The following is a 27,586-nucleotide window of genomic DNA, read 5'->3' as shown; positions in this document are numbered from 1 at the left end:
TGTCTTATGCTTACTCATGACACCTGCATTTAAACTATCGAACATTTTACTGACCTTTACTGGCCTGTTATCTTGATCAAATGATGCTGAATAGGTTGAAGTGTTTTATGTTTTGGTAATTTCTGTAATACTGGACTACAGGTTTTGTATTAATGATATTCTTTCAATCTTTACCAAGTTGCAGAGCTCCTTTGATTTGGTCGAGACCAGATTTCCTCTCAGCCTCGTTACGGAACCGCCTACGAATGGTGGGGAACACTTTGGTCTCCCAGGCCTTTACCAGCAAGGCATAGTGGTCCTCCTAACACAATCAAACACACATCAAAATAAAGTTAGTACAGACTTTACATTCATTTGGAAGTCAGTGTTAGGAGATATGAAGTGGAGGTCCACTCACTCTGGGAACATCATCATCATCCTCATCATCACTCTCATCATCTGCGATGGGAGGAGGATGTGGATCAGGTCCAGAGGTGACCAGATTCTCGTAGCTCAGCTCGACTTTGTAATGGCATGACAGATCACTGTTGTACTCTGCAATAAAAGCAAAGGACAAACAGAGAATAAAGGTTTTGAGTTACCAACCAGACGACAAAAACTTTGATCGAAGAGACAAAATAAAGGCGTACGTGATTGATGAGTATAAGGCAGAAATAGAGGTGATAAACATACGTTGTTGGGCGACTGCCACAGCTGCAATTCGACAAGGGGGTCCATGGGAGCCAGAGTCAGAGGCAACACTTGCACCTGCATCATTATCACTGTCAGAGGCCATCGCAAAGGGGAGTGCTTCAAAATTTGCACTTATTTCCTCTGCAAGGTCCACACACAGGTCGGCGGCATTTCTGTGTGCTTGACCTTCTGCATATGCAAATGGCCGGTTTCCAAAGTTGGCACGGATCTTTGAGTTCTGTAAAAAACAGCAGATTAAGTACATTAATCTTGAGGGAAAATGGTGTCATTAAAGCAGTGAAGAAATGGACACAGTACAATACATATTAAGTGCCATTTATGAACCAATTTTAGTTTTGCAACAGTTTAAATATAGAGGTTTCAAGGTCACCTTTTTCTGAATGTGTACCAGGGGCCACATTCCACCAGCTACATCTTCCAGGATTGGGCTGAGTCGCTGGCCACAATAAGTAAAGTACACCCTGCCTTTAGGGGCCTGACCAGGGGGCGGAGGAGTGCCCTCAGAACGCTCCCAGCCTATTCCAGCCACGTCGCCTGTTTTATACAAATGTAAGGTCATATTCTCAGTAAACATGTTAACAAGTGATTCGATTTTAAAAATGTTTGATACAGCTTGGGTTAAAGAAGTCAGATATACTTGTGAAATAGATTTTAAATAAAGTGCAGCCAGTTAAGATACTTTCAAGAAGCTCAAATCTATAACATACATTGCTCTATGGATTTTTAAGTTGACTATATCACCATTAAAGACAGGAGGTACATACCAGGTAGAAGAGCCACATCTAGCCTGACACTCTTCCACTGCAGCAGACTGGAGCCATTATAATGCACCGCTCTTCCATTACTGACACACACAAACAAGAGATAGACACACAGAGGAAAGGATAAAACACAGAAGTACAGCCATCAGCACTTAAGTTGGAGACAGAGCAGTAAGAAAAGAGCCTCTTATAGTCGATATGAAGCTGAACATACTTATGAAACAGACACGTCCCTACGGGGTTGGTCCACGCTCCGTCCCTCTTCTCTGCCTCAGTGGCAAAACCAAAAGAAACAATCGGGCCGCTGTCCTCTTCAGAGTCTCCATAGGAGACGATTTCTATCTCCCAGTAAAAGGACGGTGCCTATGGGGACAAGGAGAAGTGAATGGAAGATTATGGATAGACTGGCTCTAACAGGACAATATCTGATTTCACTTCAGGTCAATACACTGAGATGTGCCCACCTGAACTGGGACAGGACAGGTGGCATAGATGAAAGTGCCTCTGGGCAGCCCTCCTCCAGCACTCGGATCAGCCAGGAAAGTGACAGAGGTCAGACGGGATGAGAACATGCAGGCACGGACTGGAGGGAACACTCTTGATGGACACCAAGTGATCTCCTTGGGCTGAGACAAGAACATCAAAGGCAATAAGAAGATTACTTGGCCAACCAATCTGACTGCTTAACTTCTCAAAAAGTCTTTGAAGATTATTAAGAATTTAGGCTCGCAGGAATATATTAATTTTCTACATCAATTATCTTGCTATCTGTCAATTAAAACTTTCTCAGAATTTTGGGGTTTCTGATCAACATTTTGAACTTAGACACTCTTGTCTACATGCGTGTAAATGCGAGCGGGGATCTCAAAATTTAAAGAAATAAAAACTATATTCTAACTTTGGTAACTCCTACCTGGCGCCTGTCTGTCTGCAGCGGTGGGGGAGGAGGCCGAGCGCAGTCCCGGTACAACATTCTCACTCTTTCACATTGAGCTTCAACCATACCAAGACGCTCCCCTGCAAGGGGTGACATAACTTGTGATATGACTCACAACAGCGAAGGATTCATTACAGACCAAATGCATTACACTAAATAAAAGGCTGGGTCCTGAAATGATTTGTATGCTCACCAGGGCTGCATTCCTGTGCAACCAGGTTTAGAACCTCTACAGCAGCTGGACACTGCTGGATGAACTCCTCACAAAAGGAGCTATCCTCCAGGAGCTGCGCCATCACCAGGCATGCCCTGAAAACCATTAATAACCTTATAATTTCTGTCAAGTCTGTGATTTTGTTGTCTAACTTCCATTACATCTCATAATTGGGGATTTTTGGTGCCCATAATAGCAGATTTTAAACAACACTTTTTGATATAAAATGGAAATGGTTAAAAGAAAGAATGAACCTTTTGGAAGCAGAGGTGTACATTTACAAGAATGTCTGCTGACCTGGTTCTGATTTCTGCCAGCAAGCGTACTGCAGCCATTACCGGACTGGAGCCATCTCCTGTGGCTGGTAAAGACGTGTGAATGGATAGACTGCCCTCCTGTGGCAGAAGCATGGACTGCACTGCTTGGACCACCTTTTCTGTGATTGAGAGCTTATAGAGGGGGAGAGCCTGTTGAGGGTGAAGAAACGAGTGAGACTCAAGTGGATTTTGTTGATAAAAATGAGAACTGTGTTGTTTTTAATGCTGAACGTTGTACCTCAGATCTGGGTGTGCAGAGGCGTGATATAGGTACTGTAAGGATGTCTGAAGCTTGACAAGCTCTCCTGTACTCGCAAGAAGGGAATTTAACCGTGGCGATGCCCTCCTGCTCGTTGATGGACATAACTATGCCCACACTACCCAGCACTCCTTTACCTACCACCTGCAGAGGAAGTGAGTAACAAGAAATATGCCAGCAATTAACATTTAAAGCTAACAAGAGAAAATGTGATAACACTTTTGTGTAGGATATAAATCACAGCAGGAATTGGTGCAAAAGAACAGCATTTTTAAAAATATCTCTCCATTAACTAACCTGGACCTCAGAGCCAATCTTAATGGTTTCTTTGAAGCCACCGAGGGCACAGAGTGCAGCAACAGCTTGTCTGCCGATGGCCTGCAGCTTAGCCAGTTTCCTGCCACTGCTGCTCCCATTCTCCAGAATACTCTCAGCATACTTCCCCAGCTGAGGGATGAACATCAGGGCCCTGGAGAGAACCTACCACAAAATCAACAGGAGGCATTAGCTATAATAGAATAAGCATCATGTAGAATCACATCCCTTTATGTCTAAAGAGATATTATCACTATCAATTATTTCAATGGTCAACAACCTGAGAGAAATTAGTTTACCATTAATCAGCATAAGCATTACAATAAAGTCAGACACATGCTATTTACTTTTTCAGCGGTGCTGGTCCAGATCTGCGCGGTGTTGGACTCTGGGGCGGTGAGCAGGCTGTGCAGCAGAGCGATAACCTCAGCAGCCATACTGTTGGCAACATGGCCACTGATGAATGGCCTGACAGGGTCCGACCTTCAAGGCAAATTTAAAAGTCAGAACAAGTCTATCACAGTTTGAAAGAGAAAAACACTCTCATGAAATCATGTAAACAGAAATGTATGAGTGAACAAATGGTAATCACACTCCTATGCTTATTCTTGTTTTCTCACCTGGCTAGATCAGCATTCCTGTCCCTACAAACCGCGGTCTGAGCAGTTTTCTTCTTGTCCCCAGTGGTGATGCCTCCAGCAGTCTCCTGGGCTAGAGTCTCCACAGGTGGGCCAACACTTACTATCAGACCTGACTGAGCCCACTTGTTAGCCTTCCTCAGGGCAGCAGCTGCCTCTTCTGTGATCACCTCACAGCTACCACTCTGGGGAAAACAAGACAGCAGAGGTTAGTATGGCACTTGGAATAAATCTACAGAAACATTAGTTTCATATTGTGAGTATATGCTTTAAAAATAAGAGTAAATGTGGGATTTCTTTCCGTAATACTCTTTTTTTACCTTTGTCATGTCTCTGTCCATCTTTACCACCTTTTCCATGTTTGCTCCAGTGCCAAGCCGAAAAGGTCGTCCCTCTGAGCTGCTGCATTTTGGATTGGATGGAAGAACAAAGGTGTCATAGAATTCCAGAGTAAGCTTGCAAATGTGACATAAAAAACAAAGAATATGACTGACAACCTCACCTGAGAAGTGGCTGTAGAACTTCATGAGATGACTGATCCTCTCTCTTGTGGATGAAGATTGACAGCTTGCCATCCACTGCCTCACCCTCCTCCCCGACTTCATCAGACTTCAGAGCTCCTTTGGAACTGGCACGGGACAGGCAAGTGTCTGGCTCAGAGGAGCTGGGGGAGAGCAGGGTCTGACAGCCTGGAAAAGAGGGAATATTGTAAATATCAAGATGACGATCAAAATGATTTAATTGTCCTTACTGATTCTTGATAAAAGAGCCCAACCTGGTACAACATAGTCTGCCAGCTTTGCCAGCAGCAAGGAAGCAATACGTGAGGCAGGGTCATTAGCATCTTGCTGTTCAGCATCTAGCGTGTTAATAGAGTAGCTCCACGAGGGCAGGGCCACGTTACCACAGTCCTCCACACTCATGAGAGGCAGAGCAGCTCGACATAGCTGTAGGATGATGAGTACCAGCTTTGGAGAAGGTCTCTGGTCAAGCAGCAGAGACAAGAGCTTAGAAACACAAGCTGGCTGGCTCAGAATAGCTTTACCAATGTGGCTCCTGGAATAGAAAAGCAAAAAAGAGTATAAATACACACACATAATGATGCATAATAATTTACAAGCACAATGTAGAATAAGTGATAATATACATGCATGACATAAACTTTCACCTGGAAAGGTCATTGAGCAGACTGAGCACATCCTGTAAGGCGTCGTTACCAGCTGCCTGGTTCCCACAGCACTCTGTGGCTCTGGCCAGATGATTGGTCAACAGGCTGGACACCTGCCGTGCCAGACCAGAGTGCACTGCATCTGTAGACCCACCTGTAAGAGAAACAACAATGATCACTTACCTATCATAGAGTAAACCATTTCCTCTGACCATTCTTAATGTGCAAAAGTTCTTCTTTCCTGCCTCATGGTATGACTAGCTTTTCTGGACCAACACAAATATATTGAACTTGATAGCTGTTCACAGCTGATCAGAGTAACAGGCTGCAAGCGTAGCATACCTTCCACCTTCTCCCACTCAATGCAGCGATTAGCCAGCACCTGGAAAGCAGCCCATGCCATGGTGGCCACCTTCTGCTTTTTGGTCTGCTTCTCGTTTGAGCTGCATTCCCTCTGACCACTTAAACTACACAGACTGTCCATGAGCTGCACCAGACCACTCCGAACTAGGCACTGCTCCTCACTCCTGCCATAAACAAAAGATAAATGAGGGTAAGGAATCTGAGGGTACAGACATGAAATCAGTAAAATTAAGAGATACAGATGAATTCCCATGCCTGGTGTAGGGGATTGTGCAGAGCAAGCCAATACTGTTGGCACAAGCAATGGGGTAGCGAGCACATAGTGACACTACAGACGTCATGGTCTCCCCAAAGGCCTCCTGCACCTGCTCCACCATCCCTCCGCAGGTCAGCTCCTCAATCCTGCACACCAACATAGATACGTAGAGATTAATCTCCATCAAATAGGGTGGGATTTTTACCAGCATTTACAGCTCTCTCTCTTACCTCGGGCCACCTTGCAGTACCATAGTAACAGGCCCCACCAGGTGGGTGACGCCACCAACTCTGACAGCAGCAGTGAGCAACTCCCTCATATGAACAAGTGCCTGTTTCCGTGTGCTACCACGTCTCCAACGTGTCTGTGCGGCAGACAGGAAACTGCTGCTTGAAACCTACAGAAATTACCGGTATTAATGACCTCAATATCAGACCAGAATGAACCAAAGGATTGTCCTGCAGCCATGGCAACAAGCAAGCCAATAAGAAAAGGAGCGAGTGATGATTAAGAGACTTACTGCCTGATCAGGCGTTGTTCCGATAAAAGCGAAGAGCTGTCCAAGCAGCACACTGTATGTTGGTTTGTCACGACTGTCCTCTATGGCCAGCGACTGCAGCAGGGTGAATGAGCTGCTACGATGACTCGTCGGGTGGTGCCGCCTCCTAAAGTTTGAACAAGTGCATAATTACGTATTAAGTAAATAAATTCATCCATGATTCACTTTAATGATTCTTGAAAAACAAGCCTGTCACACAAAAAACAAACAAATACCTTTGGGGCGCGTGTGTAAACTCTAAGTCCTGATTAGCGATCATCTCCAAGTCAGAGGGTGCAGACATGCTGCGTAGGAACACTGGCTGCTTCACCATGGGAATCACTGTCTTCGCATCAGACACCGATTTGGAGGCTGGCATGAAAAAAATAAAGAACAATTTGATGAGAATCAAACTATCTGCCATTTTGTCTTAAAAGTCTCGCAATCTCATGGGAATTATCAGGGTCTCTACAGGTATCAACCATTTAAATCTGATCATTTTAGGCCTTTTAAAGTATCAGCATAGTTTAGGACTATTAGAGATGTAAGACTGTTAATTGATTTAAAGTTTAATCCTTAAATTCAGAGTACGTTACTGTGTCTAATAAGAAAAACAACTCACTGACATTTGAATACTGTGAGTGCCGAAGGAAAAAAATCCCTGATAAATTTTCACTTGGCAACTAGACAATGACATCAGAAAGATGATATGTACCTGGACCTGGTGTACCAGCAGGTGTTGTGGTTAAGCTTCTACAGTGTGGAGCGATGGTAACATGGAGCAGCAGCTCAGTCCGGTTCATCAGACTCTTTACCAGAGCCTTTGTTTTGGCCAGTGAGGTGCTACTTCTGAGGTGCATGGTGTTTACCTCCTGAAAGAACTTCTCCCTGTCGGTGCAGATACATAATGTTACCATACGAACTGAGCTTTGGCAGCTGAGGTAATGGCATCTGTTCCAAGAAGTGGGATGATTTTTAATTACTTGCCTCAGTGCAAGGACAACGTTTTCTAAATCACTAAAATCGAGCGGGACCTCCTTGAGCGAGCAAAGTAGTTCCAGCTCCTTAATTTTGTTCTAGAGCAACAGAAAAGAAAGCAATAATCAATTATGAATAACAAAGCAAATGGCAGTTATAATGACATCATCTCGAGTGGAAAACTTGTAAAATATGTGCGTGGAGCAGATTACCTCAAAAAAGTGGTAGTCGTGGAAGAAAGGAGTGTTGTTCTCCAGCTTTCCCTGATGGGCCTCCTCCACCTCATTCTGCCACTTCTGTTCCAATTCTGCGACACTCTGAAAGCAACACAGGAGGTAATCAGACAAACAGTCAGAATGACTTTTCTTTCTTCTGTTAAGGTTGGTAGTCTGATTTTGGGGGTGCACAATATGGATTTATTTTGCAGATATCAATATTAACGGGCTTCTCAAGGCAAATACTGATAAAATAACCAATAACTTCACACGTTTTTGAATTTAAAAAGAAGTTCCTAACCAGTTTATGCAAACCTGTGGGTAAGAAAGGCTCAGATTTGGTGAGCAGACATGTTTGATTTTATCAGCTATAATTTCACAGACACCAAGTAATAATAATGTTAAATAATCCATTGGTCTGCTTTATATATCATGCATCCCTAACTGATTTCCTTTTTTCCCCCCCAGCTAAATGTGGGCCTGACAGTTAAACTGATAAATGATTCTGTTTTTCTTTAATATCACTCTCACATCTCCAGGTTGTATTTAAATAAACAATATTTTACTTTCTGTGTTGACATATCAGAAGTGTTCTGGTAATTAGAAATATAATAAGGTAGTGTAAATAAGCCACAGCAAATTAATAAACCTTAGAATAACACAGTAGAATGAATTATCAATGTAATCTATCTTCCATCAATCCAAGTCCCTGCAGTTGACAAAAAGTAATTAATGATACTACTAAATACTAAAGTAGAACTTTCTAGAATACCCTAATTAAAAACTGACAAACGCACTGCAAAGTGTTTACAGTGTGTTTTCCACTAACAGCGAGCAAACATGATTTTAAACTATATTGTATTAGTTTCTTGTAGCAGAAGCTCACCTGCAGCTGACGCTGCATTGCATTGATCTTCTTGAAGGTCTCAACCATGATCTTACAGACCAGGTCATACTCCTCAGCGTGATCCTCACGGTACTGGTAGTTGACAAGTGACTGAAGGGCATCCACAAGGCTTAGATGTTTAATGACACAAGATACTATGACCTCCTCCATAACATCTGGTCTGATCACCTCCCTTGAAGAAAAGAAACGGTTAAGTGAAATAGTGATGCTTTACAAGGAAACAAAAACAGATACACTTTATAGAGGGTATGCAGTGATATCACTATCTTCTGTGACCATTTTATCATTAAACCAACAAACACACAACTATGCCTGGGGCAAACTTCCAGCTATGAATGGGAATAACTGCAATACAAAATGCCCAGATGGGGCAGGATGAATCAGCCAAATAAAATCGAAAGGGCTTTGAGGACCAGGGAGAATAAACATTAGTATTTTCTTATGTACTTCTTTCACAAAACTCTGAGCTTGGTTCTTGACAATTACAGTCTTATAAAGTGTTGCTTTATGTTGCTTCACCTCTCTTAGTTTTTGGTAGTTTGCAAAAAATTGTCAAATGTACACCCTCTGTGCTGTAACAGAATGGACCTCTTACTTTATGCTCGGACGGAATTGTGGTCGAGCCCTTCCAGACACTTCTCGTAGTCTACCCATAATGCCTGGAGGGAGGCGGATACGTGGCAAATCGAAATAGGTGCCTGGCATGAGGCCTGGGGGTGGGATGAGCACATCAGAGGGGTAGGTAAACTCCCGGTCTTCTTCAATAGTGAGCGGCAGAGGTGAAGGGCTGGGTGTGAGGGCAGGAGAGATTGCACCATTTGCTTCCACCTGCCACTGACACCTAAAGGAAAAAACAAAACCTGTCACCAGTCTGTCATCTAGGCTTGTTCAAATTTATACCACTTAAGAACATGTACCAATTCTTACAGTGTGCTATTTTTACCACATTTGCAATCAATATCACTGGGAGACATTTTGTGGTAAGTTTATTCAGCTGTGTCACCTTTGCAGCAGCTTTGAGCAGAGCAAATCGTGGCAGGCCTCCTCCTCTCTTGTCACCTCTGGCCCGTTATACAGGATGCGGAGCATCGAGCACGCGAGAACTGACAGACCCAGTGCAAGGTCTGCCAGGAAGGGGAGGCCCCCAGAGACGTCCTCTGATGACTCCTGAATACAGAAACAAAAAGCATCCTCAGAATCAGGGGTCGCTTTTCATGTTCCATACAGCCAGTATGACTAAATAACGGTAAATACAGATGTTTGGGACATGCCAGTGCTTCCACGTTCTACCTAGGGCTGTGGGCTATTATCTTCATTGTCCATTAATCTGTGGATTCCCAAAGCCCAAGAAGGCATCCTCAAAAGTTTCGCTTTGATCACAACCCAAAGATATTCACTTTACTATCAAAGAGGTGAAAGAAACCTGAAAATAATACCAATTAAGAAATTGGAACCAGAGAATTTCCAAAACTGATGAATCACTTTAAAAGTTGACAATGACCTGATTAATGGCTGTATCTCTAGATTTACCTGAGCTCTGACAGTGCAAGAGAACCCCCACATGGCTTTATCGGGAGTGTTGTGTTCACGTCCACTCCTCATCTCAAAGGAAAACGTCACAGTGTCTCCTTCAACCTAAGAACAGACACGAAAATGTATCTCTTCAAGATTTTATGCACACTATATGTTCACAATGTACATCTGTGCAAAACAACTTCTTTTACCTTGACGAGGTCTTTGGGCCATCCTGTTCCCAAGACACTACGACTGCCATATCCCAGAGTGTTCCCTCCGTACTCTGTTACTTTGCGACTGTTGGTGTTGGGACCAGCATAGATAACCAGCTAAAACATCAGAGAATATATTTAGTACAAAATATACCAAACTAGAGCTTTGCTATACTTGAGACACTGCACACAATGTATGTGAGAGCTAAGGGATTCCATTACCTTGTCATAGTCATACTGTGAGGAGCAGCGAGAGTCAAAGCGTAGGTACAGGCAGCGGGCCCCTGGGATGTGTACCGTCTCTTTGAACTTGTAATTGTCCCTCACAGGATGCACCGTTTCTACTGTCTTCCCAGCAGCCCATGGGGCAGGGATCTTCAGTCCAGTCAGGAAACCAGGCTCCTCACGTTCATCAAGGATTCTAACATGAAGGATACAAAGGAATTACTGGTTTTGGATAACTGAGCTTATGACAGACAGCTAGAACTTAAGTTGACATATAGCCTCCTATAATCATAATCACATCCGACTGTCCTCAATAAAATGCTTAGTTATGATTCATTGTGAATTTATATTAACATTCTTATGGTCGTCTTCAGAGAACTTACTTGTCATCAGCAACACATGCCTTCGCCCCCTGCCCTAGAGGGCCACCCATTAGTGGAGGCTCATCAGTGAAAAGTGGTGACTGAGTCTTTAATAACAGGGCAGTCTGGAAATCAGAGTGAAAATAAATACTTTAACCCTTTATAATATTCATCATCTTTTATTAAAACAAGTTGCCAAGACAATAACTACAACAACACCATCATGAGTGGTGACAAAGACATTATGAGTTCAAGTTTTTTTGCTTAAAATCACATCACACAATCACCGTCAGTTAACAGCGGCAGCTGCCTGGCTCTCACTGCACATTGTTGTTTGTTCTTAAAAGGCTGCTTTGTGGATTGAAGTTTTTTTAATGACTTATATTCCGAGCGTTAGGGATTTGTCTTGTTGTCACTGTTGACGTAGAGAAATTTTGTGGAACACATTCTTTTTGGGACTGGCCTGAAATCACTTCTCCCTCTCTTTCATGGACTGAGATACAATTCATCATAGCTATTTACAACAGGTTAAGTGCTATTTGTTCTTTTGTCTGGTGATTTTTAAATGTGTTTAAAAGGAAAGGCTACATATGCCACACATTTGGTATTGAAGAGGAGGTCGTGCTTTTAAATGAAACAACTTGTAACTGACAGCTTCTTTCTGTTTTTGAGATAGAGCTGTTGGTTCGGGTGTGAGTCTCCACAGTGGCCTGCTAAACATTTAAAATATGTTGGGCTCTACAGGGTTGATAAGGATGACTGACAGAAAAAAAAATTGTATTGCAAGAATTTAGATTTGGGATTGGCAAGACCCTAACCTGGCTGGTGTAGAGGACCAACTGCACCAACTGAGGCATGAGGGCATCGGCGAGTGTGAGGGTCTGCAGGTTTGGGTGCATCAAAGTGGTGAGCAAAACTGGCAGCAGGTGCCCAAGCATGGTTGCCTTGGTTACCTGTTCCAAGCCTTTCAACCTGAACAAGAAAAGAGAAAAATAAAATGTTGCGGTGATGGATCCTAGATAGAAGAACAAGATAAGTAATGGGCAATGTTGAAGAGGTGAAACAAATCCACTGCGATTTAAAGAACCAGCATCCATAAATGAGTTTTCATGCACTCTTTTATTCTCCTTAGGAGGCCACAGCAGCATGACTCAGATTTAACTAAATCTTGTTTCACGGCGAAATAGTGCATTAGAGTCAAACAAGAGAGCATCATGTCTGGTTGTATTTCTGTCAGTTATTATGGTTTTACAGTAATAGATATTGACTTCAAATGTCTGCTCATGCAATATTGTAAGTATATTTTAAAAGGGGATTTAGCAGCAGCTGTAGGTCTCCCTGTGAAAGGTTATATTCCCATTCTAAAAAGGTACTTTTAATAGAGATGAAATTAAATGTTTACCTGGTTTCTCTGTCGGGGATGTCGCTGTTAATGAGAGCTGTGGTCACCTGCTGCAGGGTCTCTAGCACTTCATCACATCCCACCAGGATTTTGGTTGCTAGGGACAGGATACTGCTTTGGAGCTCCTGAGGACAGCACATAGCATAGGCCCAAACTTACGTAACCACTGCTTCCAAGATTCACAATGATCACACATCTCTCGTACAATATGGAAAGTTTACACACACAAAAGGTCCTTACTTTATGCCAAAAATAATCTGTGCTATTACTAAAAATAAATCCTTAATTAATACAACACTGTTAACCAGTATAAAAACTGCAAAAAACACAAATCACAGTATATGAAAAGAACATTAATCCATTGCTCCATTTGATTGGTTGGTCTCACAGAACCAGACTCCACGTGCACAGAGGGGTATTTAAAGGGGATGTTTACCTGTACCTTCATTGTTTCCCCTTGTAGGGAGCTGTCACTGTCGTCATTATCATCAGGACGGATAAGAATGGTGTTACTGAGGAGGTGGTTCTGAACAGCCATGAGGTAGCGCAGACTAGGTGAGACCACCTACAAGGAGGTAAAACCATATCAAGTTTGGCAATGGTGCAATCTGACAAAATACGTTATCTCAGTCAACACAGATGGCATTTTGTTCTGTTGAACTTATAATTCATACTGGCACAGTGGAGAGCAGCTTCTGGAAATCGTCTCGGGCGACAGTCTGACATTTAGTAATGAGGAGGCAGGATTCCCGGACTACAGTCTTGAGGATGCAGTGCAGGAGCTCATCATTCAATCTGTAAAAAGAGATTTTAAATAATATCTTATTAAATTTTTAATACTATGAGTGCTACTGTTCTGTGTTATTATAGGCTATGGGAAATGATTTTGCACCCTGTACTTACATAATAGCCACATACCTGTAGTGGTCATCCTCTTCACTCCCAAATCTGTTTTTCTGAAGTTGATCTGCCAAGTTTGTAAGGATGACATCACGTAGTTGAGACAAGCCACTGTTCCTTTCACCTGAGTGTCACAGACAGATAAGCAGAATATTAGACAAATCACATACACAACCCAAAACAGATAAAGTGCCAGTTATATTAAAATGTTATAGTTACCCTCAGTTAAAACCAGTTTCAGCAGTTTGTTAAGTTCAGCCTCCCCTTGATACAAAGTATTCAGGCCTGAGCTACAGAGACAGAGGTTCATTTAAATATCATTATGATCACAAATTGTGCAAAAAAAATGGAACTATTATTTCTGTTTTATATAAGACTTACCTGATGGCCAGGCACACTTCTCTCTGAATCTCCGATCCTATCTGATCCACTGGAGCCATGAGTAGCTGCCATAAGAGCAGACCTGAACGACGCACACTCTCCCTATTCTGCTCTGACTGAGGATTGAAAAACCTAAAAACAACCTAGAAAGGGTAGACCAAAAAAATATAAATAAATCAGAAACACAGAAAATTGCTGCATCATTTTGTGAGAAACTGTCCCAAAGTGCACCTCAAACTAACCTGGAACACGACCAAGATGCAGCGGATGATACATGTATCTCCATTGACCATGGCCTTCTCCATGATGTCACAGATGCTGCTAAAGTGACGGGCCTCGATGGGATGTTGTTTACCCAGTAGGGCCCCCAGCGGCAGGCTGTTGCTACTGGCCGCCAGCAGGTTGAGCTGGTGGATACACATAGCACCTACATGATGAAGTAGCTGGTTGATCACCTCGCCAGTGGCCACAGTTTCCTCTGTAAAAGGACAAGTGTTGCAGATGTTGAAATTTCTGACTACATACAAAGAGCATCTGGGGGGTTCAGTGATTTTTTAAAAACATATGTACCTTTGGGTTCTTTAATGACATGGCTGACACCGAGCCTATGGCACACATGATGAAAGGCTTGGTTCCCAGGATTGCACCACTGATCTATATAGTCACTGGAGCAGGTCCAGATCAAGTTGTTCAGTGCATCATAACATGCTCCTGCAAAGCAAAGGATTCCACAAATAAAGGTCACATTGTGTGGCTATCCTCTGTGAGTTCAGCACTTAACAGCAGAATGTAACGAAAGGTGAGCTCACCTAGTCCTGCCACCTGGGCTCCCCTGCCGAGAGAACTGCCAGGAGCATCAATGAGGTCTGCACGGCTGCTGAACTGACCATCAGCCAGGTTAAAAACCAGGCTTGAGGCTAAAACTGACAAAAAACGAAAAGTGAATAAACTAATTGCTGACAATACTGTATAGTTCAAAACTTTGGGGTTCCTACATTTTTTTTGCCCTTTTGCAAAAAAAAAAAAAGAAAAAGAGAAAAGATTATTAAGTCACAAATAATGCACTATGTTTTATCACAGTTTATAAATGTCTCTGTAAGGGATCCATCCATTTATGGGTATTGGTACTGGCCAATATTCACCTTGTTGACTGCCATCAGCTTATTGTGAAATAAGGTGACATTCAAAAATAGTAGTTACTGATTTTTGTCTTTTGTGTCGCACATTCATGGGCTACTGGTTTGTGACATACCTGCCATCAGTTCTTAAGGCCATGTAAATATTGAAAAAATATTTTGATTGATTAGGTAGTTGTATAGTAGTCAAAAGGCTTATTATTTTCTTCATGTGAAAGGAGATTTTATTAAAGGTTGTCTCATAAATTTGTCTGATCTAATGTGTGGTCTTTCAAAAATTGAGTAATGACGGTCTGAAAGACTACAACAATGAAGTTGTTTTTTATAATGAAGACTTATTTGTTTCCCCTGCACAAAAAGGGGCAATAAATAATAAAATAATAAAAATACAACAATAGAAAACCAGTTGCGAACATTGGCTATTTAAAAACATCTAAACAGCATCTGCCCAGAATTTCCCCATCAGAGCATCCCTTAGTCTATATTAATGTTATGTGAGTTCAAATGTAACATATCTTACTATCATCAAACTTCTTCTTACGACTTAAAGCTCTGTTCATCTTATCATCAGAATATTTGTCAACCATCAGTAACTCATGATGTCAAATGCTTGATTTATTTCTTGACTTTCCAAAGTCTTTGCAATGTACCACTATCTGTATTCAATCTCATCATTTCTAACTTTCTGAGAAAAACAAAATCGCAGAAAGACTGTCAGATGTGATGACAGAAAACTCAATACAGAGAGGATCTATAAGTGTCTGTGTCTGTGTGCTCTTACTTTTGAGAGAGGAGAGGCTGCTGGTACCTCCAAACAGGGAGCGTGTGGCCGAGCTCCCAGATACACCAGGAGGTGAGACCAGCATCACTAGATAAGTTCCGCACACATACATAGGGGTTTTTCTCAGGGTCTTTAGAGGGAGTCCACAGCTAGTGTTGACAGCTATAAAAAATTGTCATGAGAGATTGTCATCAGAAAAAATATTATTAACCATATGATCCACATGATTTTCACATGAAAGCATGTATGATTTTGGATGATTCCATGTTCTGCTGATGAATTACCAGACTGTTCTTCTTTGACTGTGTTGGTGATTGCAGAGCCTGTTAGAGCAGCCAATGTGGCAGAATGGGAGGCCCGGAAACGTGACATTCGACTCAAGAGAAGCTCATTCAAGCACTTCGAAGACTCGCCTTCCTTGCGAGTAAGAATAACCCTCTCCTGTAAGATGTCTGCAACGCACAACCCCGTCTGTGTCTGCACCATCGACAGGGAGGAAAGAAAACATCAAAAGATGGAACACAGCCATAAACAAACTGTGTATGGCAGGGCATGTAGTACTCACAGACAGATGAAAGACATCCATGAAGACAGAATGGCCTTTCTGCGTCTTCTCATTGAGGCTGGCTGGTGACCAGACCCAGTACAGGTAGGTTCCATCTGAGCAGAGGTGCAGTGTGGTCATGCTGCTGCCCACAGGGAAGTGATGAGCTGGCATGGACACAATCTGGCACACCTGGAAATGGAATAGAGAACATTAATCTTGGTTGTGGCTACACTTGTCATTTCAACTGAATTTTACAGAGTTGGTTGGATTTTAATGGCCACATAGCTTTTATACACACCTCTTCCTCATACAAATTCAAATACATCTGTCTTTTTCCTCTTCATATCTTATATGTATATGCATTGTGGCTTCAATGCACCGTGAATAAAGAGAAATGCTGCCCCATTGTGGGCTTTCATGCCTTGTTTGTTCAAATCATTTTGATATTGCAAGACAGGATAGTAAATGAAAAATAAGAATTTCTGTGAGAATCATGATGACAGTGAAACAGAATAAGGTGACATTTACTGAATGATTCAGCATCAAACTGAAAAGAGAGAAATGAGAGTACACAGTACCTGGAGGGTGAAGGGGTCAACGACCTGGCACAGCTGATGAGGCTTGGCATCAAAGGAAGAGGGACGGTGGAGGAGGCGACCACTGCTGAACACCACCCAGCCAGGCTCCAACTCTTCATTTCGACAGTACACAAAACCCCTGCACAAACACAAACACTGTGCATCTATTTCTGTGTTCTATCTGAATACTTTTTGGATTTGAAGATAAATGAGTTGAGTCACAAAACTAAATCAACTTCAGACATTAAATAACATTTTCCACAAAATTTTGCATTTTCTTCACACTTTTCAGAGTTGAAAATAAAAATATAACTAAGAGTTTGCCCTCCAAGAAAAGACTTGGTCTTGCTTGTTCAAAGCTATCATGAGTCTCCAAATCTAGTTGTTCTCTTAACATTGCTTGCTAGTAGTGCTAATTGCCGAAGGTTATTGCTATAGTGTGTCCTATTTCCAAACATAATTGTTTCTTTTTCAAGTTGTTATTTCTCAGATGGAAATGAGAAAAGAGAGACATTTCTAGCATATAATCAGCTAATTCACAGGCTAAACCTGCCATACATATCTCTTCTGCCAATGAAAAATTGAACTCTAGGACCTCTGAATTCTTAAAAACACATTGTGGAAGGAAGCTGCCTTCTGCTGCAAAATGGGTAATTTGCTACCACAGCATGGCATTAAGACCACACGCCCCTTTTGTCCCTTTTTTAAAATCGACCAAATCAATCAAAGACAGTTTGGGAGGATGTGATTGTGTACTGCAGATATTGATTTAAAAATGTCCAGGAAATAAGACTATTGTTGCACTGGGATGGGAAAGTGATAAGGGATATTTTTAGTGTTTCCCTTCTGTCTTTCTGTCTGTCTCTCTTGCTGTTCTCTGAATGCTGTGGATAAAGAAAGGCAGGCAGGAAGGAGTGTCACATTACCTCAGTGTCCCATGTAAACCAGAGCCCAGCTTGCTGAGTCCTCTCCCAGAGGAGTTAGTGGTATACAGATAGAGCCCGTCTGTGGCTAGACAGCGCCCGAGGTCAGTGTCTGGATGACATGGGGAAAGAAAGAATTTGATATGAGGTTAATGACAGATAGATGACAGATGATGGATAATTACAATGATACGTTGGGGGCGGTAGAGTAGTGGATTAGGGTGTTTGCACTGCTTAATTTTTCATTGTGAAGATTTTAATGAGAGTCTGGACTCTTCTCGTGCCAGCTTGAAATGTAAATATACAGACCTGCTCTATTGATACAGTATGTTTCCTGATCAGATTCCATCACTCTACAAGATCAGCTTGCTGGAGAGTGAACATCACTCTGTCCTCCTCTGCTTTATCACTTCTCCTCTATAGAAAGTGTGACTCTTCACTGACCTCAAGATTTGATTTGATTACGATACACCTGTCAACGATTTTTGATGCATCACAATGTCTGGCATCATCAATTTTTCATTACTGCACATGACTACTTTTTCCAAATTGAATACAAGCAATAAGATAAATGTAAATCCCCCTTTAATCTAGAAGTTCCTTTAAAATCAGACTACAACAAAAATCTGTATCTTTTCAATCTTTATGACCAATATCAGTACAGTGCCTTACATGGTTTCTGTTATTTACAAAGATATAATATTCACATAGCTTTTAGACAGGGCACATCCTGAATGTAGCAAACATCACAAACATGATTCTGCTGCACACACCTTAACATGGATAGTAATTATTGTAAGGCAGATTTTACACACAGCGTGCATATTGTCTAGTCCGTGCTTTCCAGTATGTTCATCAAATCCAAAATGTGCCCAGATGTCAGCTTTCAAAATACTGAGTAGATTTTGTAATCACTCACTGCTGATATCTGCCTGCCTCCGAAATATCCCCTAATATATGAATTGTTAGCCTGATGTTCACACTATTCGATGCAAACAAGCAGTGTTACAACATGACTTTACAACTTTGATGTCCAGCCGAGGCCAGAAAATCAACAATCAACATAAGCTGCAAACTCACAGTTATGCCCCGTCTCTGCACTGATGCATAATCGTCCACATCTCGAGAAATTTCCACAACTCTAATCCTCTTACAGTGACAGCTCTTCTCTTTGATTCAACATTGGACCTAATCACTTCACTATACACACATTTACAGTAAAATTAGGATGATGAATCTTGTATGTCTCCACCCTCCTTTTTCACACACTAAATGTATTTCATACAAAGGGCATTATAAATAATCTAAAAGGTGAATAAATAAGTCAGGGAAGCAGGGCAGTATTGTATGAAATATGACAGGCACAGTCCTCCCTACAATCTGCAAGCCACAAAACTAGGTTCAAGATTCAAGGTGATTTATGTGTCATTATACAACACAGGCAAGTTATATCTTACAGCTAAGGTACAACTAATCACAGGTAACTAATCACAACCACATCAAGAACTGCACTGACTGTGACCCATTATACAGATTTACAAATGTAGAGGCTGATCATTTTACCTTTACTCTCTGCTCCTCCAGCAGAATTATCAGGTGTGGGCAGCATGTCCTCAAAACCCCATGACACACTGTGTTTGCCGCCCAGGAGGCAGGATGGAGAACCTGGGCCTCCTTCCAAAAGCAAGAGTCTGAAGCAGGGAAGACACAGTGTGGTTATTCATTGGGATAGTCTAATACTGTATAGCTATCTTTCAAATAAACTGAAGTACGCCCCTTACCTGTATAAGACATCTGACACAGGGAGCTGGCCCAGATCAGTTTGTTTCTGCAGCAGGTGAACAGTGTGGATGAAGGTCTTCAGCGATCCCCTGGAGAAGAGTTTGGCAGATTAGTCAGCATGAAACACAAGGGGAAAATCCATACTTAAGCTGTTCTCAAACTGTAAGTGGAATAATGCTTGGCTCGAATTATGGAGGGGACCCCATGTAATGTGCTAGGGATTCAATTCAATCGTTTTTTAATCTGAATAAAACATTTTTTTTTCCTTCAGTGTAGCAGAGAGATGATGCTACACTGTGAGTCTCTGCAGGGTGTAATGAGCAACCTACTTAAGTTTGTGCACTGTTCATTTACTGCTTTGACTCATGGGCTTATATTCAGGGAAAAGATGTATGCAAAAAGGGACCTACTGAAGCTGCTATTCACTGCTGCCGCAGTTTCTGGTCCAGAGGTAAAACTTGTAACTATCTCTGAAAGCAGGTTATATAAACATATAGACTGACACGACTGATTTCTCTGGTAGTGACATCATTTTTACCATCAATGCCCAAAAGCCACCAGATGTATGTTACAACAAGGACGGCTAAAAAAATGAAAAAATAAATAAATAAAAGAATTTGACCTGTGTATCACCAGCTTATCACAGTGTTTGCGCTGCAAATAATTCTCCCATGTGGTGTACAGAATTGTATGTTTTATTCAGTGTTTACATGGCGACAGACAGCACATATGAGTCATGTGTTGGTGTCCCCCTCTCCACTTCACTATGTAAACACGGCAGTCTCACTAGCGAATTTACTAACCAACTCCATCACTGGTGAGGGGGAGTAACGTTGATGGCTCTTTAATTAGCTCCCACTGTCGGTGAAAAGGCGCTGGGGCTGGATGGTTCCAGCTAACAAAGAGCTCTCAGCCTCAACATAAGGCTGAACAAAGAGTGGAGAGTTCTGGTTTTGACAAGTCAAGATCAGTTGTCACCAGCAGAAGACCAATGCAAAAAAAAAAAAACGGAAAAAAAAAAACAAAACCCAAGCACATTCTTCCATGGGCTAGATGAGAAAACACAAGATTTTTTTTTTGAGCGAAGCAAATATTGGTTATAAAAAGAATCAGCACCACCCTTTCTGAGCCCTGTCTAACCTGAGGGCTCTGTAATGCTGCTCAGGGGAATTCCAGCTACATCAGGAGGCAAAATAATACATTTGACTTACACTCAAGTATACATTTCAAACAGTGTATGCTTACAGAGTACAGTTCCAGCTACAGCAAGCTAGTTTGAGCAGGCTAGTTTGAGGTCAGCGCATCAGAACAGGAAGTCTGTTTCTGCCCACAAGTTTAAGGATTTACACAAATAACAAGAGGTCATTTGAGGATGTCATCTTAGGCTTTGGGAAATGCTGATGATCATTTTCCACTGGTTTCTGACATCTTACAGACCAAACAACTAATCTATTCAATGAGATAATAATCAACAGATTAATCATTAATGAAATCAACTGTTAATTTCAGACCTACAAATGTTCACCTACTCCTTTATCATACAGTGCAAACAACCCAGTGTGTGTTGAACAGTTTTGAGCATGGAATCAGACATGATCATTTATGAAGCACTTTCAGTGAAGAGAGAGATGGGGGGAACTACTCACTCAGTCAGTTACATGCTTAATTAAGCTTCGGCTGCCAGGAATAACTGACCTGCTTGTAAGCAGAGTTACTAATGAAATAACTCAGTAGTTTTCCACCATGATACTTCTTAATTACATTACTTAGAATGCTTTTACCACTTCATGAGTTTTTGTTACTTATGAAATAACAATATGCCTGCTGTTGACTTTAAATATACTTGGTTGTAAACACTGTCTACAAGAGCCAAAAGAGGAATCCTAAGAATTGTGAAGGTGTTACACCAAGGAGAGCATGTATCACCTCACCTGGCACAGGCGAGAGCCACAAGTGCTGCAGCAGCATTTTCCCTCTGTCGGTGTGTGTGGAGGATCTGCATCTGAGCATGCCCCTGCTGTTGGCCTGACTCCTGGGCACCATCTTCCAGCCAGGAGCAGAGCAGCCCCTCCAGGCCATTGAGGCAGTCAGCGGGCTCTTTGCTGAGGCTGAGCGGCTGGCAGTCCCGGAGGCAGGCTAGCAGTACCTCTGCTGTGACACCGCAGAGCGCCGGGTCACTGCGAGTCTGGGACTGCAAGAGTGGGAAGACCAGCAGCAGACCGACACGGGAGGTGAAGGGCGCCTGCTCGGGTTGCTGGAGCAGACCTTGTCTTTTGAGCAAGGCCAAGGTCTCCTCATCAGCCCCTCCAGTTCCCTCTCGCTCCTGCTGTTCCTCCAGGGCCAGCTGCCGCTGTGCCCCCCACAGGCCACGCAGAGCATTGAGACGGTACTCCAGCAGACGGGCATATGCATTGCTCTGATTCCCACAGACAGCACGTAGTCGCTCAGCAAGCTCTACCGGATTTTTCGTCTCAAATGTTAGAATCTGTAAGACGAGGGATGATAGCAAAGAAGAAAGGCAAGAGAAAATGTCATGAACAGAACATGAAACTTTGGAGACAAACACACTGTTTTCCACATCCGAGGGGCTATTCACTCAGAAATATGAATTGTAGAAGAGGAGAACAGCGGTGAAGAATTTAGTTTTACTGACTGGTATTTAATTTGGGGTTGTGAGAAGAACCTGTTCTTCTTTACCTCAGTTTACAGCATAAACTGAGCATAAGTCTGTCTTAAACAGCAACAGAATAAAAACATTTTACAAGGGCAGGTCTACAATACGAAGAGTCGAAAATAACTAGTTTGTCCACAAGGTGGCTTACATTACGTTTGATTATGTATCCTTTCCTTTATACATTTTTTTAGTAAAAGTTGTCGAAGAACGTGTTTGAATGTTCAAACACAATCTGGTTTCCATTAACTACATTCTACGGAGCAGCTCTCCTCAGTGTGTTACAAGGTGTGTGTTACATTGTAAGTGAATACACATTTAAAATCTTAGTTCAAGATTAATTATTACAATTATATCAATGTTTTAAACATAAGTCATTTCCACAGAATAAAACCTTGGGTCTACATTTCCTTGGTCCATAAAATAAAGGTCAGTGATAGCAAGGCACATTTGGGATAGCCTATCACAAGTGAAACAATGTGCTTCATGTGCACTTAGGCTGCATTTCAGATATTGATTACTCTCCGTGGCCTGTGAATCATGGACTAGAAAAAACCCATTATACCATTTAGCAGGCACAATCTGTATTGATTCAATTTCAGAAATGCTACTTATGTTACAGTAACACTCCTTCGCTGGAAGCTGGGCCTTCTCCACCTTGCTCTGCAAAACACTGCTGCAAGTGGATAAAAATAGTCAGCATCACAACACCTACAACAACAGCAGTGACTGACCCAGTCAGTCTCATAACCGGACTCAAAGAAGGCCAGAACTGTACAGAATCAAAATATAACCCTGATTTGAAAGATATGCTTATGTTTTGGTATGAGCTACTACCTACCATAAGTGGGTGTTGCTGACACCAACAAACATGGCTGCACTGTTATGGTTTTAGATTTTAGAGCCTTTGTAAATGTGAAAATGTACAGATTTCCAACACATGATGTGTTTTGGACAGGACTTTTTCTCTATTTGCACTTGCATCAGCCCATTTCAAAATGTTTTAATTAACATGTCAACTTACAGGGTCAAGTCTTGCCCACATACATGTTACCATTTTCACTCAGGTTAAATTATCCCAGGGATTTTAGGGACATTATCTTGGAGCAACTGTAACCTTACTTTGTATTTCTGTGTGTGTTCTGTCAACAAAAGAATATTGCCTACAAAGATTACACCAATTTCAATAAAGAAACAACAGCCCTCAGTTAGTGCTTGCAGCTAAACTGCATCCACAACATCTTGCATGTTCCCTGATGAAAGGTCCAGTTGCCATTTATTATGCCTTTACCAGCATGTCCACATTGTGTCTTCCTGTTCTAGAGCAGCTTAAACAAAAAAAAACCATACAATCAGAAGCTGTGTCACTGCATGTCTGTTGTTGTGCTTAACAAAATGAAAAAAAAAAGAACGGGGTGAGGGGTCAAATACAGCTCAGCATGTTCACATTCATCAATTAACCAGTGGTTTGTCATCTGTGGAGGCTGCTGATTGAACATATGCTTTTATATATTTTATCAGCCAAATAAACAGCATGTGGCTGATGGCTGAATAGTAAAGGAGCCATCGGCAGCTGTTCTGTCTCTAACACTAAAAACATAACAGATTGCTGATAGGAGTCTGAAAATCAAAACTGAATTTGATGTGGTGCTGGATTGGGGAAGGGCAACAAACATTATTTTTAGCTCCAGTTAAGAACTTGGTCAATAGGTTAGGACAGAAGACGTTATGCTGCAGTAATATAACTAGCTGAATTAGTGCAGTTGAATGCACCACACAGTATATTGTAAAAGTTAAATCAAGCAGGCAGTGTCTATTGAGGTGCACAAAAGCCTTACACTAATCTCAGCATACTCCATGAGTAAAAAACATTCCCCACTACCAAGTCTGGAACTGTGCCAACATGCCATTTCTCCCGCCATACAGCTATGAGCTGCACTACTGTAATAACATATTCGACAACAACCCCATGCATTGGGATATTAGCAAATGAACATGAATTTTTGGGGGTATAAACTTCATTTGCTGTTACATGTTCACCAGATTCGAAGGTGATAGATCACACAGTGATGAGAGGTGGGCCCTGTGTTTATGTTATTGATGCTTGGTGCTCACACGCATTCAAAGCTGATGTACAACTTTTAATGAAGCTGCAAGCCATATCATTTCCATCATCATCTTGTTGCTACTGTTTAAATACACTCAGACGCAAATATTAAAATCCACCAAAGAATTATCTCCAGAGTGTATTTGTGTTTATGTACATGTTATATAGGAACTACAGTCCTCTCATTTCATTATGCAACCCTGTCTTGTATAATGACCATTAAATCGACCCTGAATATAATATATCTGTACTTTTTGATCACAATCTGTATACATTCTGATGTTTTTTTGTTAACTGTCTAGTGTGGCCTATCGTCTTCCAGGTCACCACAGTAGACAGGACATCATGTGTCTCAGGCAGCATTTTGCGACGTCTTGGCCTGATCAATCATCCTCTGATCCATGTATATTTGTAATGTAGTTGTGTCCAATTTTTTGTCATCGTATCTATATACTGATGTTGTTGTTCTGCTCTGTACACACGACATGTATTGCATGTCTGTCCACCCTGGGAGAAGGATCCCTCCTCCGTGGCTCTTTCCAAGTTTTCTTCATTTCTTTTCTCTGCTTCAAGTGATTGTTGTTGGACAAAGGATGTTGTTCACTGTACAGATTGTAAAGCCCACGAAGCAATGTGATTTGCAAATTCGGGGTATATAAATCAAACTGTACTGACTTGACTTGAACATTGATGCTTGAAAGATGTTAATATTTTCCAGTCATTATTTTAAAAAGATACTTGTACATCTGAGCCACAAATTCATATGCATGCCTTTTGGTTAAAATTCAACGGACACAAAACACCAGAACTGAACCAAAATATGGTTGTGAAAAGGGAATCAGGTGAGAACTTTTTGTAAAGGTAAAATAGGATACATGACACATGTATCGGAGGATAAACTTCGCATTCCATACACATTGGTTAAACTGAGGCTAAGGAGAATGACACATACCAATGGGATTACAGTACTACCCATTTAGTGACTGACTACTAACATTATTATTGATGTACTCTAAATAGGGATGGATATTAGTGGTTTTACCTTTAATATATGATAGAATACCGAAATACCTAGAATGTAACATCATTATGTTGACGTTTCCATCTGCATCACTGTAAAGTCCCTGCATCAAACAACATAGGCACGTCCGGTTTCTAGGTTCTACCTTCAAATTAAAAGCATACCTTCCAGCGAAGCACATTAAAAACACTCTATACTAAAGCAAATTAATCCTAAATACCGACTGTTCCACACAAAGACTGTAACAGAGGATTGCTTCTTGGTGTTTAGAGAACAAAAACACAGGCCATTGATCATGATAGCATTTTTAATGACCACTGTTGAGTAGGCTACACTTGACTGTAACCACAAAACACTTGCGATTAAGTAATGTAGCTAAATCTCCACTAGCTTTAATCATCAAAAGTCTGTGTATTATCAAATAACATAAACCCACATTATGTTACAGACAACACTGGCCTCCTCACCGCCATTTTAGCCCTAAAAGAAATACTTTACTGTTTGTTGCAATTTGAGAAGTTGTCTGCATGGGAAAGCTGCTGCACTGGCAATACTAATCAAGTTGAGGCTGTGCAACTTGACACCTGAGGTACCAAAGTGAAATGTGTGTGCACCCTAACCTCACATGCACACTGAGTTATTTGAAAACAATCTTAGATAGCAAATCACACATCGCATCGTTTGCACGTGCCATTAGAAGACCACTGCGTGACCATATAACCTAATAATAACCGCGACACATGGCTGCATTTCTGATTAGATTACAAGAGGGGAGGTTTGTATGACTTCAATTTTTAAGGAAATGACAGGAAGTGAGTTGACAACGGCTGCTTCCTTGACAGGGGGTCAGTAACATGTAGGGCAGCAAACTTGCATGCGTTAGCGTTACCGTTATCAGCAAGGGTGGTGTTGCAGCTCACAGTGAAAACACAGTTTGACATTAACAGACACAAAACACACCGTTATCGTAGCTCTGAGTGTGTGTTTCTATATATAAACCTTTGAGCGTATGTGTGTATACGTGTGTGTTGATGGCTTTCACCCACCTCTTGCTCGGTGTCCCCCTGTTCCGATACTCCAATTTCGCTGGGCAATTCGGCCAGATCTGTGACCCGAATGAGTCCGTCGTGGAGGAAAATGGTCTCCTCCTTCACCGAAAGCCACTGGGACGAATCTACAGCCCCGGAGCCCATCGCTCTCTCCTCCGACAGTGATGCCAAAGGGGTCGAACATTAAAAATTCAGTGACAGAATGACAGAAACGCCCTAGCTAGCCGGTTAGCGAGCTACAATAACATAGCTACCGTGACTGTCGCCGTTTTATCTGCCGATGGCGCTTGTCAGGGCAGGCTGTACTAGTTGGGTGCAAGCAAACGGAAGACAGCCAAGCAGGGAGCAGACAGTAGTGGCAGGTCCTCTTCACATAACATGGGTGGTCGTGTCGTGCTAACAGTGGCTGCTAGCTGTCTGGCTTCGTTAGCCAACTTACCGTACGGTATCGTTATAACGTTACCGAGCAGAGTGGGCGTGACACCCGTACTAAATCCGTTATTGCACCGTACCGTTAAAACCACAGCCTTTTCAGGACGACGACTGCATCCCTAGTAAGCTCATTTCACAGTTAAATTCAGGACGCAGACAGCTTCGCTAACGGCCCAGCCGGTCTGTCAGTGGCTGGAGAAGATAACAAGAGTCTCCCAGCTGTCAGTGCGACGCCATGTTTCCAAGGCCAACTAGCTGCTCCCAGCATGCACCGCGGCCCAGAATAAAAGCTGTCAAGAATTCATGAGTTCATTGTGGAGGCTTAGCATCACAAGTTAATGTTGTATTAGTGAAATAAGGGCGATTGTTATATAGTTTAGTGGTAATGTTAAGCCGTTTTATAAAAACTTTAAGATGGAGACTGGAAGTCATAGTCGCCTGCTAAGGTCAGGGTATATACAGTATATCCCCCCCCATACAGTCCTCTCACTGGGTTTTTCCAACCCATCCATTTTATGAATGAAATAAAATCATCTCTCAAAAACCTATGATATCCTACCCACTGCTTTGCTTTGAAAGGTTTTTAACACAATTGGCCCGTGCACTACTAATATTTGTAACCACGCTCTTTTATGAAAGAAGCTTTGGAATAGTCTCCCAGCATGCTTGAGATCTCTGGACTCTGTGGACTCTTTTAAAAAGCAATTACAAAACCCTCCTTTTTAGACAGGCATTTGGGTAGAGGATTATTTTGTTTTACTTTTGTGTTTTATCAGCTGTCTCTCTGTATCTTATGTGGTATTTTATCTTGTATTTTTATCTATTTGTTTTTATTTACATTTTACTTTGTTTCACTGTGAAGCTGTCTGTGAAAAGTGCTGTATCAAAATAACTGCTTGCTTGCTTGCTGTATCCTATGATAGGCAATTGAATATCAGACCAATATTAATTATGATAGATATGTGTGATTTAGTGCTCTCCTCCTTTCTTAAAAATCAATTTA

General features: G+C 41.8%; 1 protein-coding gene across 9 annotated transcripts in view; it reads right to left on the bottom strand.

Annotated features, from left to right (window-relative positions):
- Positions 1-26,834, bottom strand: part of LOC119019307 (probable E3 ubiquitin-protein ligase HECTD4) — a 40,772-nt gene extending 13,938 nt beyond the window's left edge. For 2 of the 9 annotated variants that reach the window (XM_037097769.1, XM_037097771.1), the window contains exons 1-52: positions 26,149-26,834; positions 21,235-21,788; positions 19,303-19,392; positions 19,085-19,212; positions 17,525-17,633; positions 16,599-16,737; positions 16,039-16,209; positions 15,758-15,950; positions 15,474-15,635; positions 14,366-14,479; positions 14,127-14,267; positions 13,799-14,034; positions 13,557-13,699; positions 13,395-13,465; positions 13,179-13,299; positions 12,950-13,070; positions 12,712-12,840; positions 12,276-12,400; positions 11,692-11,845; positions 10,895-10,998; positions 10,509-10,707; positions 10,284-10,403; positions 10,090-10,194; positions 9,563-9,726; positions 9,155-9,400; positions 8,539-8,731; positions 7,650-7,754; positions 7,447-7,535; positions 7,175-7,347; positions 6,696-6,831; positions 6,442-6,586; positions 6,152-6,318; positions 5,921-6,067; positions 5,645-5,829; positions 5,303-5,456; positions 4,910-5,190; positions 4,637-4,823; positions 4,455-4,536; positions 4,117-4,319; positions 3,844-3,979; positions 3,479-3,661; positions 3,161-3,325; positions 2,903-3,072; positions 2,585-2,700; positions 2,368-2,471; positions 1,919-2,080; positions 1,669-1,817; positions 1,458-1,537; positions 1,064-1,227; positions 673-910; positions 398-534; positions 175-301 (exon numbers count right to left, since the gene is read on the bottom strand). In XM_037097769.1, coding sequence (XP_036953664.1) covers positions 175-301; positions 398-534; positions 673-910; positions 1,064-1,227; positions 1,458-1,537; positions 1,669-1,817; positions 1,919-2,080; positions 2,368-2,471; positions 2,585-2,700; positions 2,903-3,072; positions 3,161-3,325; positions 3,479-3,661; positions 3,844-3,979; positions 4,117-4,319; positions 4,455-4,536; positions 4,637-4,823; positions 4,910-5,190; positions 5,303-5,456; positions 5,645-5,829; positions 5,921-6,067; positions 6,152-6,318; positions 6,442-6,586; positions 6,696-6,831; positions 7,175-7,347; positions 7,447-7,535; positions 7,650-7,754; positions 8,539-8,731; positions 9,155-9,400; positions 9,563-9,726; positions 10,090-10,194; positions 10,284-10,403; positions 10,509-10,707; positions 10,895-10,998; positions 11,692-11,845; positions 12,276-12,400; positions 12,712-12,840; positions 12,950-13,070; positions 13,179-13,299; positions 13,395-13,465; positions 13,557-13,699; positions 13,799-14,034; positions 14,127-14,267; positions 14,366-14,479; positions 15,474-15,635; positions 15,758-15,950; positions 16,039-16,209; positions 16,599-16,737; positions 17,525-17,633; positions 19,085-19,212; positions 19,303-19,392; positions 21,235-21,788; positions 26,149-26,295 — 8,164 coding nt within the window. In that variant the 5' untranslated portion in view covers positions 26,296-26,834. Of the gene's footprint in view, positions 1-174; positions 302-397; positions 535-672; positions 911-1,063; positions 1,228-1,457; positions 1,538-1,668; positions 1,818-1,918; positions 2,081-2,367; positions 2,490-2,584; positions 2,701-2,902; positions 3,073-3,160; positions 3,326-3,478; positions 3,662-3,843; positions 3,980-4,116; positions 4,320-4,454; positions 4,537-4,636; positions 4,824-4,909; positions 5,191-5,302; positions 5,457-5,644; positions 5,830-5,920; positions 6,068-6,151; positions 6,319-6,441; positions 6,587-6,695; positions 6,832-7,174; positions 7,348-7,446; positions 7,536-7,649; positions 7,755-8,538; positions 8,732-9,154; positions 9,401-9,562; positions 9,727-10,089; positions 10,195-10,283; positions 10,404-10,508; positions 10,708-10,894; positions 10,999-11,691; positions 11,846-12,275; positions 12,401-12,711; positions 12,841-12,949; positions 13,071-13,178; positions 13,300-13,394; positions 13,466-13,556; positions 13,700-13,798; positions 14,035-14,126; positions 14,268-14,365; positions 14,480-15,473; positions 15,636-15,757; positions 15,951-16,038; positions 16,210-16,598; positions 16,738-17,524; positions 17,634-19,084; positions 19,213-19,302; positions 19,393-21,234; positions 21,789-26,148 lie in introns of all 9 variants that reach the window. The other 7 variants (XM_037097765.1, XM_037097768.1, XM_037097766.1 and 4 more) reach the window with 7 other exon arrangements.
- Between the last annotated feature and the right edge of the window lie 752 nt (positions 26,835-27,586).

Source organism: Acanthopagrus latus, chromosome 5 (genome assembly GCF_904848185.1).
Source record: "Acanthopagrus latus isolate v.2019 chromosome 5, fAcaLat1.1, whole genome shotgun sequence".
Classification (NCBI taxonomy): domain Eukaryota; kingdom Metazoa; phylum Chordata; class Actinopteri; order Spariformes; family Sparidae; genus Acanthopagrus; species Acanthopagrus latus.
The sequence above is the reverse complement of the archived record's forward strand: the minus strand, read 5'-3'. Positions and strand labels throughout refer to the sequence as shown.